General features: G+C 39.0%; 1 protein-coding gene across 1 annotated transcript in view; it reads right to left on the bottom strand.

Annotated features, from left to right (window-relative positions):
• LOC140269146 (contactin-associated protein-like 4) overlaps positions 1-23,052 on the bottom strand; it is a 100,166-nt gene that overhangs the window by 52,196 nt on the left and 24,918 nt on the right. The window contains exons 3-6 of the mRNA XM_072364171.1: positions 17,805-17,915; positions 5,296-5,489; positions 1,781-1,928; positions 1,034-1,237 (exon numbers count right to left, since the gene is read on the bottom strand). Coding sequence (XP_072220272.1) covers positions 1,034-1,237; positions 1,781-1,928; positions 5,296-5,489; positions 17,805-17,915 — 657 coding nt within the window. The remainder of the gene's footprint in view (positions 1-1,033; positions 1,238-1,780; positions 1,929-5,295; positions 5,490-17,804; positions 17,916-23,052) is intronic.

The raw sequence follows: 23,052 nt of genomic DNA, 5'->3' as shown, positions 1-23,052 counted from the left end.
ACAAGCATAGTTTAAAGCCAAGCTAGTCAACATGTAAGCACAGAAGATATCTCCAAAAAAGGAGTTGGTTCAAAGCAAAAACTATAAGTAAGAAGATCCAAAGATGGGTAAAAAGAGAAAGTAATAGAGGAAGGAGTGCTCTGAAAGATGAAGAAAGAGGGAGAAGATTAATGTGTTGATAAAGTATTTCTGTGGCCAGATGGAGCTCCTAGTGAGAGGTGTGCCAGATGGTGATGATTCAGCATGGCAACCTGACAACCTATGGTTTAACCCCGTTTATATACACACACACACACACACCTGGCATGCCTCAAGTCTTCCAGAGTCCAGCGATAACACATGCTACAGTGAATGGATGCGATCCATCATGGCTGTAACGAGACCGGGTTGCAGCAGCAGAGCGGTCATCAAGATTTAAACCGTAAGGATTTAGAGTGCGAGTTGGCCATCTCACTCATCAAAAAACTGTTTAAAGTTTCAATAAGCTGCTTTGTGACACTGAATGGAAATATTCTGCACCTTGTCAGTGAAAGTGTGTTGAATTTTATAAGATGTTGAACAATGCTGTTCAAGCTTTTCATACGATAAATACACTTTGAGGTTAGGTGCCTAACTGAAGAATGAAATATCAATATATTACACACATAAACCAGGAGCAGCTGTAGCTCAGTCGGAGGAGCAGTCCTCTGCCATTTAAAAAGTGGGTGGTTCGATTGTTGGCTTCTCCGGACCACATGTTGAAGTGTCCTTGAGCAAGACTCTGACAACCACTTTGCCTCCAATGTGTGAAATAGAGAGAAAACAGACTATGTAGAAAATGGGTGAACGTGGCTTGTTGTGTAAAAGCACTTTGAGTGCGCACCTAGACTAAAGCACCATGATTTGGTAAGGATTGAAGTTTTTGTAAATATTTTCAGTGTTTCTTACCTGATTTGAGGGATATTTAACTTTGAAAATAAGTGATAAAATAAATACATATATATATATAGTCAGCACCACTTAATATCTGTCAGTAGACATCAGTGTGTTGTACCTTGTCTGAGCAGCAGCAGTAGTTTTCCTCTCTCTAACTCCAAACTAAGATGGAGTCCTTCCCGTCCCTCTGCATGAAGCAGTGTTCCACAATTCCTCAGGGTTTTAAACTTCAGAGTGAAAACATCTCTGGATATCCGCTTCATCCCCAGACTCGGCCTGTACACCAGACCGCTGCTGCCGTCAAAACCCACCACATCAGAGGCTGAAAAACAAAACAGTCAGAGCGGCCAGGGCTTTGTGGTCATAGGTCAGTGTGTTACTCTATGGTGTAAAAGAGAGGTGAAGCATTAAAAACAAGTTATGGGCTTCAGCTAATGTCGCCGTCTGATTGCAGAGGTCCACAACAGACAATGAGTTTCAGCGATGTCAGTAAATTTCACAGGTTTACATGTCTATGTTTGTGTGTGTGTGACTCATAAACTCTGAGTCCTAAAAGAGTAGCAGCTGACTGCAATAAGTTCATCAGTGCAGGCATAATGTTCTGTTACACCATGTCCAAACGCAGCCTACATAAACAGCACCTCACTGTTTATGTTTACCACCATCTGGATGCCCGTAAGTCCATAAAAGCACTAACAATATTGGAAGCTCGGTCCAGCTGGTATTAGAATCATGAGAGTTTAGGACTGTTTTGCTAGAGGAAGAAAAAGCGATTGCATGTATAAGAAGACTGTATATGCTGTTAAGTCCAGCTTTGTGTGCCGTGTGAGTCCAGTCAGTGCAGCGGGGGGGGGGCAGCACTCACTGTAAGGACATCCGTAAGTCTCCAGCCGAAGTCCGATCCGCCCATTGGGGTTCCAGTCCAGAGGAAAAAGGCGAAGGAAGCGAGCGACCACTGGCTGCTGCAGCTTGTACTGAACCACACTGTCTGCATTACTGTTACCTGGAAAAGACTGAAAACACATGATACCAGCACGTGAACAGACCAAAATCACTGTACATAGAAACGTCAATACACATTAATGGAGTCGTCTTATTTTTTGCTTTTTATCTTTTTAGACTCAATCTGATCTCCGTACCTTCATTTTTAATTGACCACTGTTATAAATGTGATGTGCAAAATTTCAAGCTTCATTTGCTATGGTGAGCATTAAAGTAAGTATTACATATTTTGTTATTTTCTATAACTACTAGGTTGACCACGGAAACATTTAACTGAAACTATGAAAATAATAATAATAAATGTTATGTCTCTGGCATTCTTTTCAAGCTTTTGGAGACTTTTACTTCCATTTATAAGCGTATTAGTGTTTAGTTAGTTTCTGTCGGTACTTCCTGTTTCCTGTTGTGGTAATATTTCCTCTTAGTTTTGCTTCCTGTCCTGGATTCACACCAGCTCCTACTTTGCTGATTGTAACACACCTTTTTTTTTTGTTAGAAGCTCAGTACTTCTGTACATACAGCCTGATACCCTTGTTGTTTGCCAGGTTGTTATTTCTCTACACGTTTGTTACAGTGCTACACTGCTACTCTTCAGACAGATTCTTGTGTGTTGTGGATATGTGTTCCTCTTTAGTTTCTGCTCTGCCCTTTGATTTGTATCACCAGTTAATTTATTAAAGTTAATCTTTTGTCCTACTAAATTATTCCGCATTCAGGTCCTCCATTTAACAGGTCAACAGTTTAATATAACACATATATATTGGTACATGTAATAATCCTGTGGGATGCACCTTTACCAACACACAGTGTGTGCCCAGTCCATGCTAGATAGCATCCGAACCAATTTCTGTACAAAATATCACAGGATTGAATCAAAAAGTGGCTCTAATTTTAAAGCCATACCCAACGCTTAATGGTATTCTGTTTATATTATTTATCTCTGTCTGTTTAGAGTATTTTCTGTAAGAGAATAAAAGTTATTTTTTAGACTTTGGGCAGAACGCCTGATAAATTGCCCTCTTTATTACCTTCCATCTCTTCCATGTGGTTATCTATCATAATTACAAGCTACCCTTGAAGCTGACATGTGGGTTAACTGGCTCTCCCACCGCTGAAACAATCTCAGACACATAATTAACTTATTAATTCCTCTGTAATAATGAGAGCCGAGTTGGATCTGCTCGTGTGGTGAAGGGAGCTGAGGCTTTGTGCAAATATTGTGTGCTATCTGTGTCTATTGTGTATATATCCTTATTATGTGTGTTTGTTCCACTTTTAAATTCTAAAAAGAAATGAAAAAGACACATATGACAACATATTACAGACTTTATTTCTATATAATTGTATATTTGGACCAGTGAGGCTAAATCCAAAGGTTCTAAAATCCAATACAGCACCTCTAAATCTCAGTATCTGTTGTTTATACAGTAACAATTCAATCCACACAAAACCAAGAAAACGTTTTCATCAGAATATCTAAATTCACATTAAACCTGCACAGATTGTACATGATGCCACTGTACAAACTGTCTAGCAACACTCAAGCATGTTTACTGTATACGTATCCTGCCAGAAAACATTTTCAAGTCGCTTTGTTTGTTCTCCTGACAGACTGAACATGTCCATAAATCATCCCATCTTTGAATTTTAATCCAACAGCCACAGCCTGGCAGCGCTCCAGACTGCACGGCCTCAGCCTCTTTGTCCCTCTCTGCGTCCATCAACAACAGCTTCAAGAGTTCTGGCAACAGGTCAGCACGTTCAGCAGAGCTCTCTGAGCAGTTCATCCATTATTAATGAAGAGTCAAAGGCTCCTGATGACTGTGATTATCTGAGCAGGATGGGCTGATCTCAGCAGACCAGCACTGTTAAACACCAGGGGTCAGGTGCATAAACGAAGCAAACACACAGAAACCGTGCTCACAATCTGGTGTTTACAAAGGAACGATTGTTTGGTGAGAATGTGAGGATTTCACACATTCTTCAGCCCATGTTCATGAGTTTATAGACCAGTGTGACTAGTAAATAAAAAATGAGGTGACATCATTTGGTAGTTTCAGGAAGCTTGATCAGTCGTGTTTGACTTTGTCTTTTGGTTTACTTTTTGCGCTTTAATTTCCTTGTTTACTGTTTTAGTTGGTAGAGTTTGGCCCATATGTATGCTGTTATGTTTACTTCCGCTCTTACACCTGCTTTCTGTTGCTAATTGCTCAACCTGTTGTTAATCCCTTTGTCACTCCCTCAGTATATTATTCTCCTGGTTTTTCCTTGCTCCTTGTCAGTTCATTGATGTCTGCCTCTCCAAGTAACTTAGTTTGTTTCTTCATTCCTTCCTTCGTTCATTTGTTCATCCATCAGCCAGTCAGTCGGTCCCTTTTGTTCTGTTAATTAGTTCTTTTGTGTTCCGTCTTGGTTTCCTGATCCTGCCACAGCAGCGCCTTTGTTTTAATAAACTATTGTTCTTCAATAGTCCTGCATTTGGGTCTGCTTTTTGCCAAACTCCTGAGAGTCTGTTAGTAACTTTTTTCAGATTTGATCAATTAATCCTCTTTAGATTAAGTTGTATGAACTTTAAAAAACTGCAGCTATGTGTCACAGTTAATACACACATAATGGCTGTGCAGGACTTTGCTAATAAGGCTTTCACAAGAGAATGAGTATTTAGAGATTGTATTGATTTTCTGGCTCAAGATTAGCATCTGTGTGTGCCCTCTGATCACCTTCATGCAGGCTGCAGACTGTACAGGCTATGCATCCTCCAGTTGCAGATTAAGCAGAAGTTGCCAGTCCTTGGCTGGTAGCTCTAATGCTGTCTTTATGTAAGCTAATGTGCATTTTTTTCTCATTTCTAATCCCACCAAATTGATTTTAATTCTGCAAGTTTCTTTTCCTTGAACAGAAGCGAGATTGCTTCATTTGCTATTACTGTTGCTTTCATGTTGTGGTGCAGACGATATTTTTATGTGCAAACGATTAATTAGGGGAGTGTCTGCTTCCACTCAAGGCTAAAACTGGGTGTAGAAGGTTTGTGCATGTGTCACAGTGACAGAGATTTATAGGAGAGCTACACATACACAGCTTTATAAATAGAAAAGTGCACACACAGCTTTGGTTGTGAAACCACACACAGTTTTGTGTATCATGCCGCATGTCCACTGTAAACATGATTGTGGTACAGTCATGGTAAATATTAGCTATAATCAACCTAACCTATTTTTTTTATCTGTAGTGCAGCTTGTTCGTGTGTCTGTGCAAAGGTTTTAAGTTGTCATTTTAGCCTGAGCCTTCTCTCAGTCACATCTAATTCTTCTGTCTTCAGTTTGTCTTTTCCTGTTATGAAAGACAGATGTGGGACTGTGTGCTTCACTTCGGACTCACCCCTATACTGTCCTCCTGTCTGTACTGTTTCCAGTTGTGTCCCGTGTCGCTGAACATCAGCAGGTAGGACGTCAACCAGTCAGAGCTGCCGTAGCGGCCCTGTGTGGCGACGGCGGAGATCTTGGTGCGTTGGCCCAAGTCGACCTCCAGCCACTGATATCTGTCTGAGATGAGAGGAGACCAGCCTCCAGCTCCTGCAGGAAGAAAACGTTTTACAATTATTACATTTCAGCCTGTGAGATGAAAAATGTCTGTGTGTGGGGAATGATTTGCTTTATTATTCCAGTTTATTACCAAGTTTTTTTCAGTAACTGAAAGCTGTATTCAAAGTTTATCAACCTTGTTTTCTTCTTGCTGACTGTTACAGCTGATACTTCACTTCAGGAGTTTTTTAAACCGCACTTACAGAAACCAACATGCGCAGCTTGGTACTGTTACTGCATCATTCAGAAAATAAAATCTTGGCACATGTTGGAGTCTCCAAAGAAGAGAGGAAACCTCTGATTTCATGTGTATATTTTTTCACTTTGATTAACTGAAGTGCAGCTTTGCACGTATTCAGTTTTTCTCAACTTCACATTCCCTTTCTTGGCACACAACTGGGAAGTGTAGAGCATTGATTATAATGGCACCTGGCAGTGGGTGGGATATATTTGACAGCAAGTGCACATTCTGTCCTTGAAGTTGATGTGTTGGAAGCAGATAAAAATGGGCATGCATGAGGATTTGAGCAATGTTGAAGATTTTGTGAACGCGAGACAGCTCAGTCATAGTATTTCCATGAGAAAGGCAAGCCTGCAGGGCCGGGTGTGATGCTCTGGACAATGTTGTGAAAACCCTGGGTCCTAACATTCATGTAGATGTTACTTTGACTGGTATCATCTAGTTGAACATTGTTGCTAACCAAGTACACTTCTTCGTGGTATTTTGTTACAGCGTGTGGCAGGTAATCTGTGCTGCCACACAGCCATTTCAGTCAAAGATCTGTGGGAAGTGCCGGACAAACAAGTCTGACCCATGGAGGTCCCACCTCACAAATTACTGGACTTAAAGGATTTGCCACTGACAACTCTGTGCAAGAAGACACTGCATACCTTCAAAAGAGGGGCCTACTCTATATTAGGCAGGTGATCATAATGTTATGGCTGATCGGTGTAATATGTAACTCTTAATTTGTATTTTCAATCCCCCTTGTTAGACAGAGAAAATACGCAGATGAGAAAAAGAAGCACACAAATGTCTTGAAATAATCAGACAAGGACTCAATATGCCAGCAGCTCTGTGAGGCTTAGAAACATCTAACGCTTTGAGCTAAACGCTAATGTGAGCGTGCCACCATGCTAACATGTCAAACGTTGCTAAACCACTAAACACACAGCTGAGCTGCAGACTTGTTGGAATGTTATTGATTTAGCAGACATTTGATCACTGAGCAGTGTTGGTCATATCATTGCATTTCTCTAATCATGACAGTAATGCTGAAATAAATCAGAAACAAATTGATTCAGATTATTTTGTGTGGGTCTTAAATGTTTTAAAAGTCGATGCAAGCTCATCAAATCTAACATTTTCTGTACTGCTGTCTTTTAATTCCTTTGGTGTCCAGAACATAAGCTGCAAATTGGAAATGCAAGAGGATGAATGTGTTGTTATTTGATGTTTCATTCTAATCACTGAAACATTATCAATTTAAATAACCTTGATTGCATCTTCTTTAAACTCACTATTTGTTTTGTTGTCTTATCACAATACAGCACACATCAGTGTGTTGATCAAACTATAATTTCCCAAACAAACCATCATCAATATGAGGTTGCAGTGCCATGCATTGATTAGTTGCACAGAATGCTTGACCATTTGCATGATCTGCCAAATATAACTCTCCTGAGTGGCTGTGATGAAGGTTATTGATTACTTTTACAGCTTGCCTGCAAGAATGGAGACTTTAGGATGTAAAATATCAATGAGAGGTTGTGGTGCCAAGCTTTGATTAGTTTTACAGCACCTATGCAGGTTCCTTTCTTGTGTTGCACATCATCAATACAGAAAATTAGTGGACAGATCGTATTCTGGGTAATAACATGTTGAGGTAGAATAAAGTGTTTTCTCTTGTGGAAAATACTGATTTGTTGCACATTATCATTATGCTTGTGGCAACATGTTTCATCTCAAAGCACTGTCAATGAGGGTAGTGGGGAAAGCAGTTTATTGGCCCCCAGCTTATTTTCACTTGATTTAACTGTTGTTTCAAAGACAAAGACAATAGTTACAAGAAAAACAATTATAGGCTAGAGTCTGTGCATGTGTGTGTGTAGGAAGGTGCTTTGTCAGGCGATATCTCAGAGCTCAAACACCAGATGGATGCTTTTGAAAAAGAATGCTGCAGCCCAGAGTCACAAATATCACACAGACACATACACAGGGGAGGACGGGGGTTTGAACATGTGTGACTGCTGATACATAAGAGTGAAGAGGAGATATTTCACACATGAACATTTGGAATCAACAAGCTATTAAAAAGCATATAAATACCACTGGTCCTTGTGTTACCAAGCTGTTTTCGGTCAGTTGTTGCAGCAGCAGGAGGCCAACATTTTGAAACAGAGCAGCATATAGAATTTATGCGAAGCATCCAGGAGACAATATAGTTGGCAATTTGATTTTAGCACGGGAGCATAAATCAGAGCTGCACATATATATCCTCTGGCTGAGAAAGTTTCCAACATTTTTGTGTTATTTGGATGGTGCATCTGTTACATTCACAGCTTTTTACTCCACACAGCGACAGGCAATGCCTGCATCAGTGCATCAATCTGGTGCTTATTGCCAAGTTAAAGAAGGGTCGGCAGCGTCGTGCACGGGCCATTCACTCCGTCATGCAGCTGATTCTCTGCCAGGTCCTACATATGGAAGACTCACACTGGCTGTAAATTGGCTGGTCCTTGGCTATTAATGCAATTCTAATTGGCTGTTTTTGTACACTGGAAATCCTCCAGTACTGAGTAACAGCATAACACTTAAGGCTTATACTTTCTTGTGGATCTGCACACAGACCACTGGGAGCATCGGCATGTATAGGAAGAAGAATCCTGCCATAACATCTGTACAGAGCCCTACATGCACCTTCTGGTGATGATTTTTACATTATGCAAACACAAATTAGAGGAGGTGACACCTGACCTAACCGACTCAAATTCATTCACAACGGCTGAACTCTGACTGAATAAAAAGGAGATAAAAAAAAAATAAAAAAATCAGGCAATGCAGAAGTAACTCTATGGTCTGAACTCCTTAATCTTGAGATCATTTAAAATAAATGGATAACAGCTTTTGATGCATTAATGTTTACAATGTAAATCCAAATCCCAGCTAAATTTCAGTGCAGTTTACTGAAATGTTCTAATCTATCAAATAAGAAATAAATAAAACAATTATCATTATTAACATTATCATTACAAGTCTTTTTTTTTTTTAAAAGTGCCATTAGATCGGCTGAACAAACACTCATAGGTCAACCTTTAGAAGTCAAAAGTTGTTATTTTGTGTCACAATCTGATCAGACTCACAACTCATTCACATGTTCAAGCACATGCTGTCTGTTCCTCTCTTCAAAGGGTTTATTCTGCACAGTGCTCAAGAAAGAATACATGCTGAATAAGCAGAAGATCTTCCAAAGCTCCTCTGACAGTGTGCACGCACTCCTACAATTAAATTCTTTGAAATCAAGCAGGAAAGGCTTATCTTTTAGACTGAAATATTTGGTCCACTATGTCATCGGGGTATTAGTCTAGTGTGAGCAGGTCTGCTTTCTTTCAAAAGCACCTATATTCATTACCTTCAGATGGGTATTTTTTTTAGCATCTAGACTAAATGTACCTTATTTCTTTATTCTGTGTGTGCAGTATCACAGAGAATATTAAAGCTTTAGTATTTCCTATATTACATTAATAACCAAAAAGAACTGTGGACAAAGTATGGCAGCAGACTGAGCATAAAGCTCAAAGTGAAAATGAATCAGTGCCGGTCTGGTGGCAGTCCTGGCTGATCTTTTAAGAGCTAAAGGCCAAAGCTAATAAGCACTTGACTAGTAGATGTTTCCAGTGACAGCAGAACAGAAAAGACCTGGCACTCTGACCTTTACTCATCACTATAAGGCCAGAGAAAAGGATAATGAGATCGGAGGCAAATGGTTCAGTGACTAAAAGGCATTACGAAGATTTACTGTGTTTATACCTGTCAGATATAATTGAAACCCAGATGACTGATGTTGTCAGCACTTTCCGTCATGACTGCCCCTTGAAATCAAAGTTATCTCCAGGGTTTCTGCCTCTCAGTGTCTGTAAAGAAACTAACTCTAACTGTCTCCTGAGAAATTCAGTTACAGTTGATGACAGTCAGGAGAGTGACATCACTGCTCTGTTTGTTTAGCTTGATTGTTTGAACCACTTTCGGTTATTTTCTTTTTTCTCTTTGTCTGCTTTCTCTGCTTTATCTTCTCTTACTGCCTCCCTGTATTTCATGCCTCAGTTGATAATAAGATTATATTCTTTTGGACTTTTCTTAGGGTTTGTTCCCTGTATCTGCGTTATCACTCTTGAGTTATCCATAGCAACACAGGCCCACATTATCGCACAATAGATATTTGATCAAATACTTTGCCTCTTTTTCCAGTTAAAAAACAAAAAGGAGATTTTGTAAAAAGAGTTTAGAAAATTGGCTATAAGCACATTTGTGCAGCCCAAGCCATTTTGCTGGATGCCATGCAAATATTACCACATCTGAATTATTAGTAGGGATGGGAATTGTTAAGAATTTAGCAATTATGGTTCCATTATCGATATTGCTTATCGATTCGGTTTCTTATCTGTCCTCTTAACGATTCTCATCCAGTTATATATAGTACAAATTTCAAGTATGCACCAACATTTTATCTATTTTCACCTCTGTCACTTTACTTTTCCCTGCAATGAAAGGGGAAGCTACAGGTATGCCTGGGAGCCTGCCTCTGATGCTGTCTCACTCTTGCAGTCCTCGTCAACTAAATGTTAAAGGGGAACTTTGAAGTGGTCCCAGTAGAGTGCCTGTGTAGAAATCCCTCCGTTAGCTCTCCTCTCGCCACAAGTAGCCACATAACAGCACCTATGAGCTAACAGAGCTATAGTACACGTTCGTTCATTCATTCTTCTTAAAGTATTGGTGAAATAAAGACAGATAATGCCTCATTTAGAGGCTGCATCGTCTTTGCCCCGTTCACTCCGTTATGTGGATAGCAAGTTATCTAAATATCTTATGAAGGACGCCGACTTTCGCCAAACTGTTCTTGGTGAGTAGATAAATGTATTTCATGCCAGAAATAAGGTCCAGGTTTAAAAATACCAGAGTTCCCCTTTAATATCAGATGGGAATTATTCATACAATATGTTGCTAAAATTATTACAATCAACAGGACCTGAAAGTTTTACTTTTGAGACGGCAGACACTGTGCCACAGGCTCCCCCGTAAGAGTTGCCGCCATCGCTTAGCAGCGTGTGAAAGACTTTACATTTGTGCAAAGTAACTGCATGCTGTGTGGGCAAATGTTTCAGCATGTTGGAGGTATTTCTCCCCTTTGATGTGATCACAGCTCTGCACGTGTTTCAACTGGCCCTAGTATTGTCCTTTTTGTTGAAACATAACCAAACTTTGAGACGCTTCTGCCTCAATGTCATGTTGGCAACATTCTGAGCCAAAATACGAAGCGTGCACATGATGTCTACCTATTAACGGGATCGTTAGGCTGGCGGATTAACGATTCCACAGAATCGAACTACTGGGAGCCAGTTCTCGATTCACATCGCTATTCCTCGGTAAGGGTAAGAAATCAAAATTACTTGGACTAAAATACATTTATTGTGACTACACACCGTCATGGCCACCATTTTGGTACTTTACAGGTCACATATTCTTTGAACATAATTATAGTAGTTATTGCCTGCATGGACAAACAGCCCACGAGGTTGGCTCTTGAGATTGTTTGTAATTGAGCATTTTTATCATTTAAACTACTGAGTTCTTACTGTTGAATATGAACCACTTAAAAGCAAAACAAACATTGATGCTATAAGGTCAGATAGTCTCATCTTTAGAGAACCTGAAACTGGTTGCACACCAGTGTTTGTCTATGAAATAATCAATGTGGATGTTGTGACACAGTATATACTCATCGAGCAATTACAAGGCACCGCTGTGCAATCAAAGGACATTCAGTACAACCAACAATATTTGGACCTAATGTTCACTGAATAGAAAAGCCTGGAGGCCATGCTTGCAATTAACTGGACTTAATTAACTGGAATTGTACTGATTGGGAAATCTTTATTTGTCCCGATTGGTTCCAAATTACAAAGAAAATTGGTTTCTAGGAAGCTTTACTTTAACCTAATTTTATCCTTATTTCATCCATCTATCCATCTATTTTCTATACCCGCTTAATCCGTCGGTCGGGTCGCGGGGGGGCTGGAGCCTCTCCCAGCGGTCATCGGGCGAGAGGCGGGGTACACCCTGGACAGGTCTCCTTATTTCATAATATTGCAATATGACTTACAGTCAAGAGTGGAAGCAAATTCCGCACAATAAAATAAAAGGTCATTAGGAACTAGCTTGAGGTAGATTTATTCTCCAACTTCATCCCTAATCCAAACATCTGTGAGGACATCTGAAACCAACTCGAGTCTTTTTTTGTTACACAAGCAGGTAGAGAGCCAGTCAAGCTGCACAGCTCTCCTTCTACTTTGTTGTTGAAGAGAGATGAAGCCTGACATGAAGCCGCTGTGTTCAGCAGGGTCGCCATACGAAGTAGATGCATGGACAAGTAAAGAAAGGACTGCTGAAACATTAATAATGCACTGATATTCCATCTCGCAAGAACAGAGGAGAGACGGTACGAGAAGACATGGACATGAGCAAAATGAAGAAGGAAAAGGCCAGACGAGCAGAAGAATCAGTGAGCTGTTACAGTGAGAGATGGGTTAGAAAAGTGAACTGGCAGTGCTACAGACAGACAAGTAGCTGAGAAGGAAATACAGCTCCGAACGGAGAGAGCTCATAATTTGCATGACACTAGCAAGCCTGGATGGTAATTTCAGTTGCCTGATAACATGTCAGTTAGACTGAGAGACTAATAGGCTCAAAGCAGCAGCAAGGCTGGCCAACATCAGTTGTGTCCTCCAGGCATGACATTTCAGTTAATTCTTTAAGTGTGACGTCTAAAAGTTTAACACTCAACATAGAGACTTGAATCAACATTTGATTAGTTAGCCATCATCACATACACATTCATATCAAGTTTCAAATGAAGTTACATTCTGCTATAAATCAAATTCCTTTACAAAGTGAATACAGTGTCACAATGATTTGTTTTAAAAGCTAATTGATTCATAATTGCAGCAGCATAACTGATAACTGTTAGCTTTGCCAGAGAAAAGAAAACATTTAAACACGCAGAATGTTGTCAACATTTGGAAAGCTGACTAATTCTAGTTCTTTCTGAAGAAAATATGGGTACAGATGGAGTGAAACAAATTATTACAAAGAGAAAAATACTGAACAGAAGGGAGAGAGACAATTCCAAAAAAGAGTCTGTACAACCAGGAAGAGAATAGCAACAAGACAAAGAGGCTGAAGCAGAAATAAGAGAAACAGTGAGTACATTTACATTCAGTTCATCGAGCTATGGTGGTAGTTTAACTACACGCCTCTCCTTTGTCCCAGTATACGTGTGGGTTTACTGTCTGAGGTATGCGTGACACTGCGCTGCTTTAGAATGTGTGAGAAACCTTCAAGACATTCTGATGCTTCTACCTTCCTTTGTTGGAGATTATTGTACATGCAGGTACATTCGAATTCACTGCACAAACATTGTCTTTAAGTTACTTGAATAGGGATTTTTGAAGATGATGCTGAGGTTATGAAATTAAGATTTTTCCAAAGTAAAAGTGTTGAAATACTTGCAGTGACAGCAGAAACAGGGACTGAAAAGCTGCTCATGAAGGCTTTGTGTCAATCGCCAAGTTTAGTTGTCCAACAAAAAGAAATATGCGAATGAGAGTAGCTTTATTGGGAAGCCAGCTGTATCAGTACACACAAAGATGAATGCTATCCCTTACAGCCATTTCTTTGTTATTACAGATTGTTCTCCTTTTGTGAACTGGAAGGGAACTGTCAAGCATGCAAAGAGTGCCTGGACCAATTTCAGTCGAAATGTGCATATACATGCAAGAGCAACTCTGCAATGTTCGGGTGTAGTAGTAAGGCTTTGATTTTGTCCGATTTCAGCTGGATTAACATGGATTAACCCATAAAGTCTGGTTTTGGTAGGACTTTTGTAATGATCTTGTTTTTTTTTTTTTAACTGTAGTATGAAAGGGGTATGAAAGGAGTATGAAAGGGGGGTTGATGAATCTCTGAGAAGTGATGAGTAATTCATCCTGCCAGTTGTTCGAAAGAAAAACATCCATCTCCAATCATCCTCTTGCCTGTGCTTTTCAGCCATTTCTGAGCCAAGATGTAAAATTGATGCGACAGCACAAAATATTCAGTGTGCTACCTTTCAAAAAGAATCTGCTGTGAAGGAAGGAATGCGTGTATCTCCGTGCATGCTTTACTCAAGACATAGATACGTGTGTTACAGTTGAGATAAGTGCATTTAAAACATGAAAGAAGGGCTTTTGGTTATTTCAGCTCAATCTCTGCTTAACATGGCAAAACAAAGCGTCCTCTGACCGCTTGCAACTACTTTGATAGTCGACTAGTCATCGATTATTGAACCGATGACTATGTAACCTAATCGGTTATTTACTAATTACAACAATCCAAACTGAAAAAGGATACATCCAAGCCATATTATATCTTGACTTTTAACATTAACTGAAAATGCGAAGAAGACAGCTGGCAGTAAAGCACCAACAGTCAAATCAATACCAAAAAGTGAACAAGTGAAAAAAGAATACAGCCTGGTTGTAACTGTGGACTGTGAAGATGACAAATCCCATTTTAATGTTGCACTTTAATGTTAAAATCCAAGACAACTCCGCTTATTTATACCTAGCAGGCTATGCTAACAACCTAAATATCTTACCATGGTGAGTCCTTCTCCCAGAGCTCCAACCTGCTTCCTCTTCACATGTTCATGACAGACGTGCTCCTGTGATACTTGAGGTCGGCTTTACAAAACTTGCAGGTAATCTATTTTTTCTGGGTGTTGAGGGTGAAATGCTCCCAGACCCTGGACACTTTTGGACGAGAGGACGATAATTAGGCCGCAGCCATTTCACTGTTTATACAGGTCATCTCCAGCTATTATTTACCTTTAACGCGCATGCATCTCTAAGAGGTAGGTAGGAAGTGAGATGACTCACTCCGTATGAAAAATTATGTTCAGCTCAACAGTGTGAAAAAGACGTGATAACGTAACCGACAATTATCGACAATTAAATATGTCGGCTACTAATTATGTTATCGATTTTTATCAACAACGTCGACTAATCGTTGCACCCTTCATCCTAATTATACACTCATGAAACAAAATATTGTCCTAGAAAATATTGGAAACATGAAGCATACGTGCACATGTATGCATGTATATATGAATAGGATCATTTAGCAAAGTTCTTGAATTCTAAAGCCAGCTTTTAATAATACATATATATATTTTGTAGGTGATATTCCAGGGCTTTGATCATCTGTTCATTTCGGAAGTAAATTAAGCGAAAGCAAAGCTGCTCCACTGAGAACTAACTGAAGCAGACTATTAGCAGCAGTTGCGCTGGGAAATGAGTTGGAGGCTTTCATTTATTCATTGATTTCCTCTGCAAACAGATGGGATCATGTGGGTTTAGCGCCATCAATACAGCTGGGAAGGAAATGTGACTCACACCTGACATGCCAGCAACAAGAGGTAGATGTTAAATATGCTGTGAGTGAAATGACAGTCCATCCTAAACTGAAGCTATAAGTGGTGCGACCATCATTCATTACACACCCAACTAAAATCCCACTTTTATCTAATCTAAATACGATTATGAATGGTAGCTTATATGATGTACAGTTATAATAAAAATGAAAGGCATGTTACAGTTTTTATATGAAAAATATTGATTTATAAGTAAAAATGATTGACATCAGTTTACTTTTTGGCCAGTGTACTCTAACATGACTAATGGGAAACACACAACATTACAAAGGCAGCATGTTCATCCATGTTACGTTACATATCAGAGATTCAAATGTAAGTTTTAACCCTATTATTATCGTATCTGCCTCACAGATGAAGCCTCACTTAGTGACCTCAATTCTGTGTTAGACTGACATGGAAATAAGTTCTTCTCATGTAAAGATTCAAAATCTTCGAACTTTTCAGGCTTTCAAAATGTTTTCTGCTATCTTGCAATACTATGATATATACAATTCACTTTACAATGCACATGTATTGATTTCGCCTAACAGAATTAGATTAACTAGAACATTTTATTTTTCATTTGTCTTTTGTTGAGCAGTTTGTTCATTTCATATATCATACTGTATAAAAATATGCAGTAATTTTCTAATGATGTCGTGCAACATTATCCTTACTTGTCTCTTGACATATTTGCTGAATTCTGGAGGTGGTTTATTTTTTTGGCAGCTTCTAAACAACAAATATTGCCCCAAAATGTATAGCTGTACATGAGCAGGGCTCAAATGGAGGCTAGTTTTCATGACAGTGGCATTAGGGGATTGCAAGATTCTCAAATGATGCTTTAAACCAGGGATAATGCTCTATTAAGGAGACTGACTTAAATACCACTTGGCCTTTTTGACCTATTGGCCTCCTCCTAGTTTGTTCTATCGAAGATCCTTTCACAGCAATAACGAGTCCCAGGCTGTAAAACTAAAACAACAAGCTGAATGTTTTATAGGGATTAAGAGATGTGCTAAATTTGGTAGTAACCATCTGTCACTTTGCTGCTATAAGAAAAAGTTTTCATATTGCAGGGGATCATTTGATCCATTAACAATTTTAAAATATTAAAAGCATAATTGCTCTTATATTATGAAAATAGGCAAACAACTGGATTTAGATTCCAAGATTGCAATATTTTCACTGCAGCCTTATTTCACAAATCAGTCAAAAAGAAAGTCAGTGACATAAATATCTTTGATATAAAAATACTACTGTTAGTTTCCCAGAACACGTCAGGCAAAAAGATATTCATCCATCCATCCATTTTCTATACCCGCTTAATCCGTGTGAACAAACAAAAAGAGCAGACTGACTGTCACAAAGCTTCTTCATGCTCAGCTTCCTTTGCTTTCCCAGGTGGATAAAATCAGTCAGATCCAAATTAAACCTGCCTCACCCTCAGAGCTGATTCTTGGCTTTGATGTCAAGATAAAGCAGCCACAATCTTCATTTTGTCAAATCCTCACATCAGTTTCCAGCACAGACTCCCTCCTGGTGGAACAAACACCATTCACAGGTATATTTCTCTTCCAAGCCTCTTATTTTAAAAAAGCAGTCAGAGTATAAATAATAAAGACAAAGAAACAATGGATCCCCACAGCACTTGTTCATCCATCTAGCAACACAGGGTGCTGCAGCTCAAACACAGACATTAGCTGTGTGCACAGGAAAGAGAATTTTTCAAACCTATGTCTCTGCATATATATTTGTCTATTGATGGCTTTGGAACAGCAACAAGGAATTGTTCATATAGAGCAGATGGGAAGCAGCCTCACTACGGCTCTCCCCAGAGAAGCTGATGAGAAAAAGCCAGCAGGCTAATTCACTAACTGTTGTTGGATTATGTCAAAGGGGCTGATTGTGTTAGATCTTTATATTTATACATTTTTTGTGCTCACATTGTACCGTCTCTTGACACAAACAAATTCCCAATAAAGTTATTTTCATTTACACATATTAAGTCTGAAATTTTGAGGCTGCTGTTCTGATTAAACCTTCAAAGTTTGTAACTGCAGGGCCGTCTGACAGAATTACCATCCTCATCAATTTAACAGAGCAACAATGCTGCCATTTTGTCCGTGTTTCCATGCTAAGATCATTTAAAAGAGAAAGATTACAGATATATTACTTTTTCTGTCAGATGGAGCAGGGGCTCATTCGGAGTAAGAAACTACAAGAGCAACACTGGAACTGTGCAAGCAGCTCACTGTGTTACTGCTTTTCTGTCCCCGTAACTCAGCAGAGCAGAAGCAGAGCCAGGTGCTCCTGCAGCATGACAGGCCCAACTCTTTAAGGGCTTTACAGGGAAAATACTTCAAGCATTTTTGTTGTTGTTTGTTTAAAAGTTTATCAGTCATGCAGTTACTGAGTCATTATCTATAACTTAGCTGTGATGGATTGTTTGGCCCATCTGCAGACAGGCATGCAAACAAGCTTTGGCTATAATGCTGTATTCTATAGCACTGACTGAGCATTGAGCGACAGACACAACTCAACTGCATGACAGACGAATGCATGAACTCTTCCTCACCATCTCTTCTGTTGAGCTTGGCGAAGCCCGGGGCATGGCTGCTGGACAGCTTCGAGGAGCTCCTGAAGGATGACGGCAGCAGGTTAGACACCAGCGGGCTGTCGCACACCTCTGTCAAACAAAAACAAAGCGAAAAAAAAAGACTCTGTTAAAGCTTCACAAGGATTGAGATCTTCTCACATTCCCCTAAACCTGTGGCACACAAATGGTCTGACCCAGACCACACAGTTTGGATCATACTCGGTTAGAGTCAGTTAGGGCAAGTCTGCTCTCATTCTATTACAAGTGGTTTTTGGATCTTTTAATAAATTGTTTATTACCCAATAGCATCTAACAAACCTGTGATCTGATCGTATGTAAAATAATGAGAGTAGAGTGTTCTAGTATGTGTAAAATAGATGGAAACAATTTATTTTTAGTGGGTAGTACCTTTTTGCCCAAATCTTTGGATCCACGAAGGTCTCGTTATTATAGAAAGTCAACATCAGGACAATTAGAGGTGCATGATGATCAGTACATGTCTTATAAAGCTATCGTTGGGCTGCGTCAATTTTGCCAGAACAACTCCAACATTTCTCCCCTCGTAGTTTTGCTGCTACAGAAAACAAATCTTGACTTATTGTTTATTTCTCGAGGTCCTTTTTATTATTCCATGTGGAAGATCATGAACCCTCAAATGTAAGGGTTGTTTCTGTTAACATAGTCCACATGTTACAAGTGAAACAAGTTGTTTAGATGAGAGCAAACCTTCATGATGAGACCTGCATAGGTATCATAAATAAAAATTAATTTAGCTTCAAGAAATTCTGTTAAGTGCAAGTGGAAAAGGTAAATTATATCAGTGTCAGCGTAAAGGCTTTTGATATTACAGTTCAGTCTCTCAATGAACCAAAATCTTGTATGTCAAAACTCCTCTGCAGAGAAAAAAACCCAGCTGACTGTTTCACAAAGCAGAGATCAACAGCATAAACCACACGGGGGATATCACAGAATCTGACACAGCTGGAAACGGATTATTCTCCAGTAATCAGTTGAATTGATAAAAAACAGCTGGAGAGGAGCTGCCTTCTATCACTAAATTAGCACCTTTTCTGGATCAAAGAGCCTCAGTGATGCACTTTAGAGCTTGTACAGCGGGAATAAGAGGTGCTTGATACCATCAGAAAACAAACTGAAACCACTAAGATCTTTGTAATAACAGGACAACATGAAAGCAGCATTTAATTCTTATTGAACATTACAACATGAGAGGCAGAATGGGGTAAAATCTTGTAGGAGCAGGTTTAATGTTCACCTTAAGGACACAGGTCTTTCTGCTATGATTGCACCACATTAGAGAAATAAACAGTGGAATGGTAGCCAGTGGGATCAGTGAATGGTGTATCTTTGCTTTGATGAACAAATGAATGTTGAGCATCTCTGAGTGAAGGAGATGAATCATTGTTGTCAGAGGAACATATTGTTCGCAGTTAATAATAATATAATTCATAATTGGTGGCAATTAAAACATTAAATTACATAGAATGTGCAGAAAATATCCTATGCATTACTATATATTTTTCTCCTTTCCATAATTGTTCTGTCATCCAGTTATTAAATACATATTTTCTTACCTTGCAGGAACAAGTCTTCATGCATTTGCTTTTATTAAAAAATACTTGTTAACTAAGCCACAGCAACTTCGCACACGAAGAAAAGATATATTTAAACAATAAAAAGACAGTAGAAAAAGTGGTTTGAGATATTGGGAGATTTTCTCAGTTTAATTGCATTCCACATTCATACATGCAGATTTATGAACTTCAGCTCCATCTAATGCCTATCTGTTAATGGAGTTTGTTTTCCACCACTGAGACGAGAGCCAATTACGATGATTCATGCTGCAGAATGGTCCAGGTCCACAACTCTGACAAGGCTTCAGCTTCATTTACTCTGTCAACATCAGCGTACTTCATCTCAACGGCTTCATCTGCCAGTTCATATCCACCACTTCCTGATATTTTAATATGTTAAAGTATATACCACTATACTAAAATGAGTAAATGATGCAGATCACTCAGATTATGTCTCTTTACTAATAATTCTTGCTAATTACGTTTAGTAAAATTAACCAGCTGGCTGTTGACTTGTTCTTTTATTAATATTCCTGTCATAGTTTAGGGCTTTGTTGTGTTTGATGTCTTGTTGACTGTTCTACTTCTTGTCTTTCTTCTCCCTTCCTTGTGCTCTTTTGGTATGTTCATATGCACAGTTCAGTTCATCTGTGGTTATAGCTCAATGGGGTCATTTCACTGCACTGCTGTCCTTGTCCTGGTATACGAGCACAAGAAGGGAATCAATTAATTCATAGGAAGTAATATGGCCTCTCTCAGTTTGTCAGTATTAGACTTTTTCCAGTGAACTTACTACATTACTGACCAAAACAAATGACAATTTATCTGGTGGCAAATTGGTGCCATGCTGCCCGGTGAACAGGCTTGTATCCGTCTCTGTTTTAGAAATCTAATTTTTCACCGGCTTCTTCTATTAGTTCTGGGTTACAGTGCCTTTGGCCAGTTTGGGTCCAATTGAACATTTATATGCAATTCAGCTCCCATCCACACTGTGGATAAGATATGCAGCTTCTTCCCTGATTCATTCTAACTGCTCCTCACCATCCTTCCTTTGTGCATCCACTCGTTTTTTCCCCTCAGTTCTTTGTTGGTCAGTCTGTCCTACCTTGTTTGTATTTCTCACGTATTTCCCCCTGCGATTTTTCACACACGCTTCGACACATTCTGCACTTGCTTTGGTTACCTTTTTGTTGTAGGAAGGCTTAAATTTTATCACTGAGCTTTTTATGACTGCGTTTGGAGCTTCAAGCAAAGCTTGTTGTTTTTTTCTCTTTGACAACCTGCTATGTGCATCCAGAAATAGGTTCTCTTTTTAGTGATACAAACTGTACACCTTCTCCAGTGCAACAGGCTCGAAAAATCAACAACATACAATTTTTGTCTACAATGTTTGAAGGAATAATGATTTGAGCAGAATGCGTCAGCAGTGTTGTCCCTCTTGTAAACACACAACTACATGCCAGCAATCATTCCCTGTAATCACATAATGTGTGAAAATCCCACAATATATCCGGTTAAGCAGCCTTGACAGCTGTATTGATAAAAATACAAACAGGCAGTATCTGTTCCACCACACATGCATGAAAAAAAGGGTCTGAAACACCTGCTGTGTACAAAACATGTGAGATTAGTTAGGTTTGGACACAAAATGTCTTGATTAGGCTTCAAGAAATATCATACTTGGATTTAAAATGATAGTTTTCCTAAGAATCAATGATCTTTTAGGTTTGAAATTAACTAATGACATTCTTTTTTTAATTAAATTTTTATTTTATTATAACTATATTCATTTTAATCTCCTGTGCAACTGAAAAAGTTAAAAAATAAGCTTATATTCTTTTTATCTTCATTAAAAAAAAAAAAGAAAAAAAAGCTGCAAGTCAAACTGATAAATTGTCAAAGATCGGTTGCAACTTTCCATGTCATGGAAAAAATGGGACACGATGCAAAATCTAAGAAGAACCAAGCAGCGATTTGCAACTCGTCTTAAAAAATTGGGATAGATACAACAAAAGGCTGGGTAAGGAATTGGTACTCAAAAGAAATAGCTGGAGGAAAATGTTGAAACAAATCAGGTTAATTGGCAAGAGGCCAGTAATGTAATTGAGTATAAAAGGAGCTACTCACAGAAGCAGAAACTCCGAGAAGAAAAGATGGGCAGAGGATCTGCAATCTGGGAACAGTCTACAAATTGTGGAGCTATGTCAGAGCATTGTTCCTCAATGTAAAATTGAGCAGACTTTAAGTATTGATATCATGTACTGTCGATGATTTAACAATTCGGAGTCGGTAATATAAATGTCAGAAAAGGCGGTGCATGTTGCCTTTGTGGACCGATAATAAATTCGGGAAATCTCAAAACTATAAAATATATTGTAAAAAGATTCAGAGCACCTGGAGACATCTCTGTGTAGAAGGGACACAGCCAAAAAAGTCCATATTAGATACCCATGTCTTTGGACTCTCACACTCTGCATTAACAGCAGACATAATTCTGTCATGGACATCATTGTATAGGCTCAGATTGTTTTTTATTGTGTTCATAGTTGTCTGTGAACACATTTAACAGTGCCATCCACAAATGCAGGTTAAAGCTCTTTCAGGCAAAGAAGAAGTCATGCATGAACATGATTCAGAAACACAGCTGTCTTCTCTGGGCCAAAGCTCATTTAAAATGGACTGAAGCAAAGTGGAAAACTGTCCTGTAGTCAGAGGAATTAAAAATCTTAATTCTTTTTGGAAATCATTGGTGCTGCTTCCTCGAGACAAACGAGTACTGGGAGCATCAGGCCTGTTCTCAGCACTCAAAAGCTTGCATCTCTCATGGTATGGATGTACATTAGTGCTTATGGAACTGGCAACTTGCACACCTGGAAAGGCACCATCAAGACTGAAAGGTTTTAGAGCAACATATGCTCCCATTCTAGGGGGGGAAAAAACGCACACTGCATCTTTTCCAACAGCATGTCTTCATAGAAGAAGAGTCCAGGTGCTTGACTGGCCAGCTGGCAGCACAGGCCTTTTACCAATTTGCAACATTTGGTGCACCATGAATGCAAAATATGTATAGATTTAATTTTCATTTGGATTTACAAATGGTTGCATTTCACACAGCGACCCAACTTTATTTGGAATTGGATTTGAGCACCTGTCTGGTTAGCTTCCTCTGTGGAATTAGGTAATCAGACAAGTTTCTGTCAGTTTTCTCATATAAAACCTACCAAAGGGTAGTTGTTCTGGCATGTTGTGTTTTCTTCTGTTTTTTCAGTCTAGTAATGACCCCAAAAACAAGAAAAGATCAGTTTGTTTTCTTTAATTCAACATCTTCTCTTCCAAATATCGACTATTATGAATGGCATCCATTCCCCATCAATCATATGGCTCTGGTTTATTGATGGTTAAATGCTATAGTATGTATAAAGCTTTTAAAGGCTCTTTATAAATAGCTTTTTGTTCTATGAACATACAGTACAGCTTGTTTGATCAAAAGCTGTCCAGCTTTGCAGTATCTTCCGGTAAGTCTGAGAGGTTTCTCTTTTTCTTGGTAACATTATCTGGTATCAATTTGGTCAGATATGTCAGATTAGGACAATTTTTTTTTTCTATTACATTTAAACCTCTGAATGACACAGTTA

Source organism: Leuresthes tenuis, unplaced genomic scaffold (assembly GCF_036924035.1).
Source record: "Leuresthes tenuis unplaced genomic scaffold, fLeuTen1.0.hap1 SCAF_14, whole genome shotgun sequence".
NCBI classification, from domain to species: Eukaryota; Metazoa; Chordata; class Actinopteri; order Atheriniformes; family Atherinopsidae; genus Leuresthes; species Leuresthes tenuis.
The sequence above is the reverse complement of the archived record's forward strand: the minus strand, read 5'-3'. Positions and strand labels throughout refer to the sequence as shown.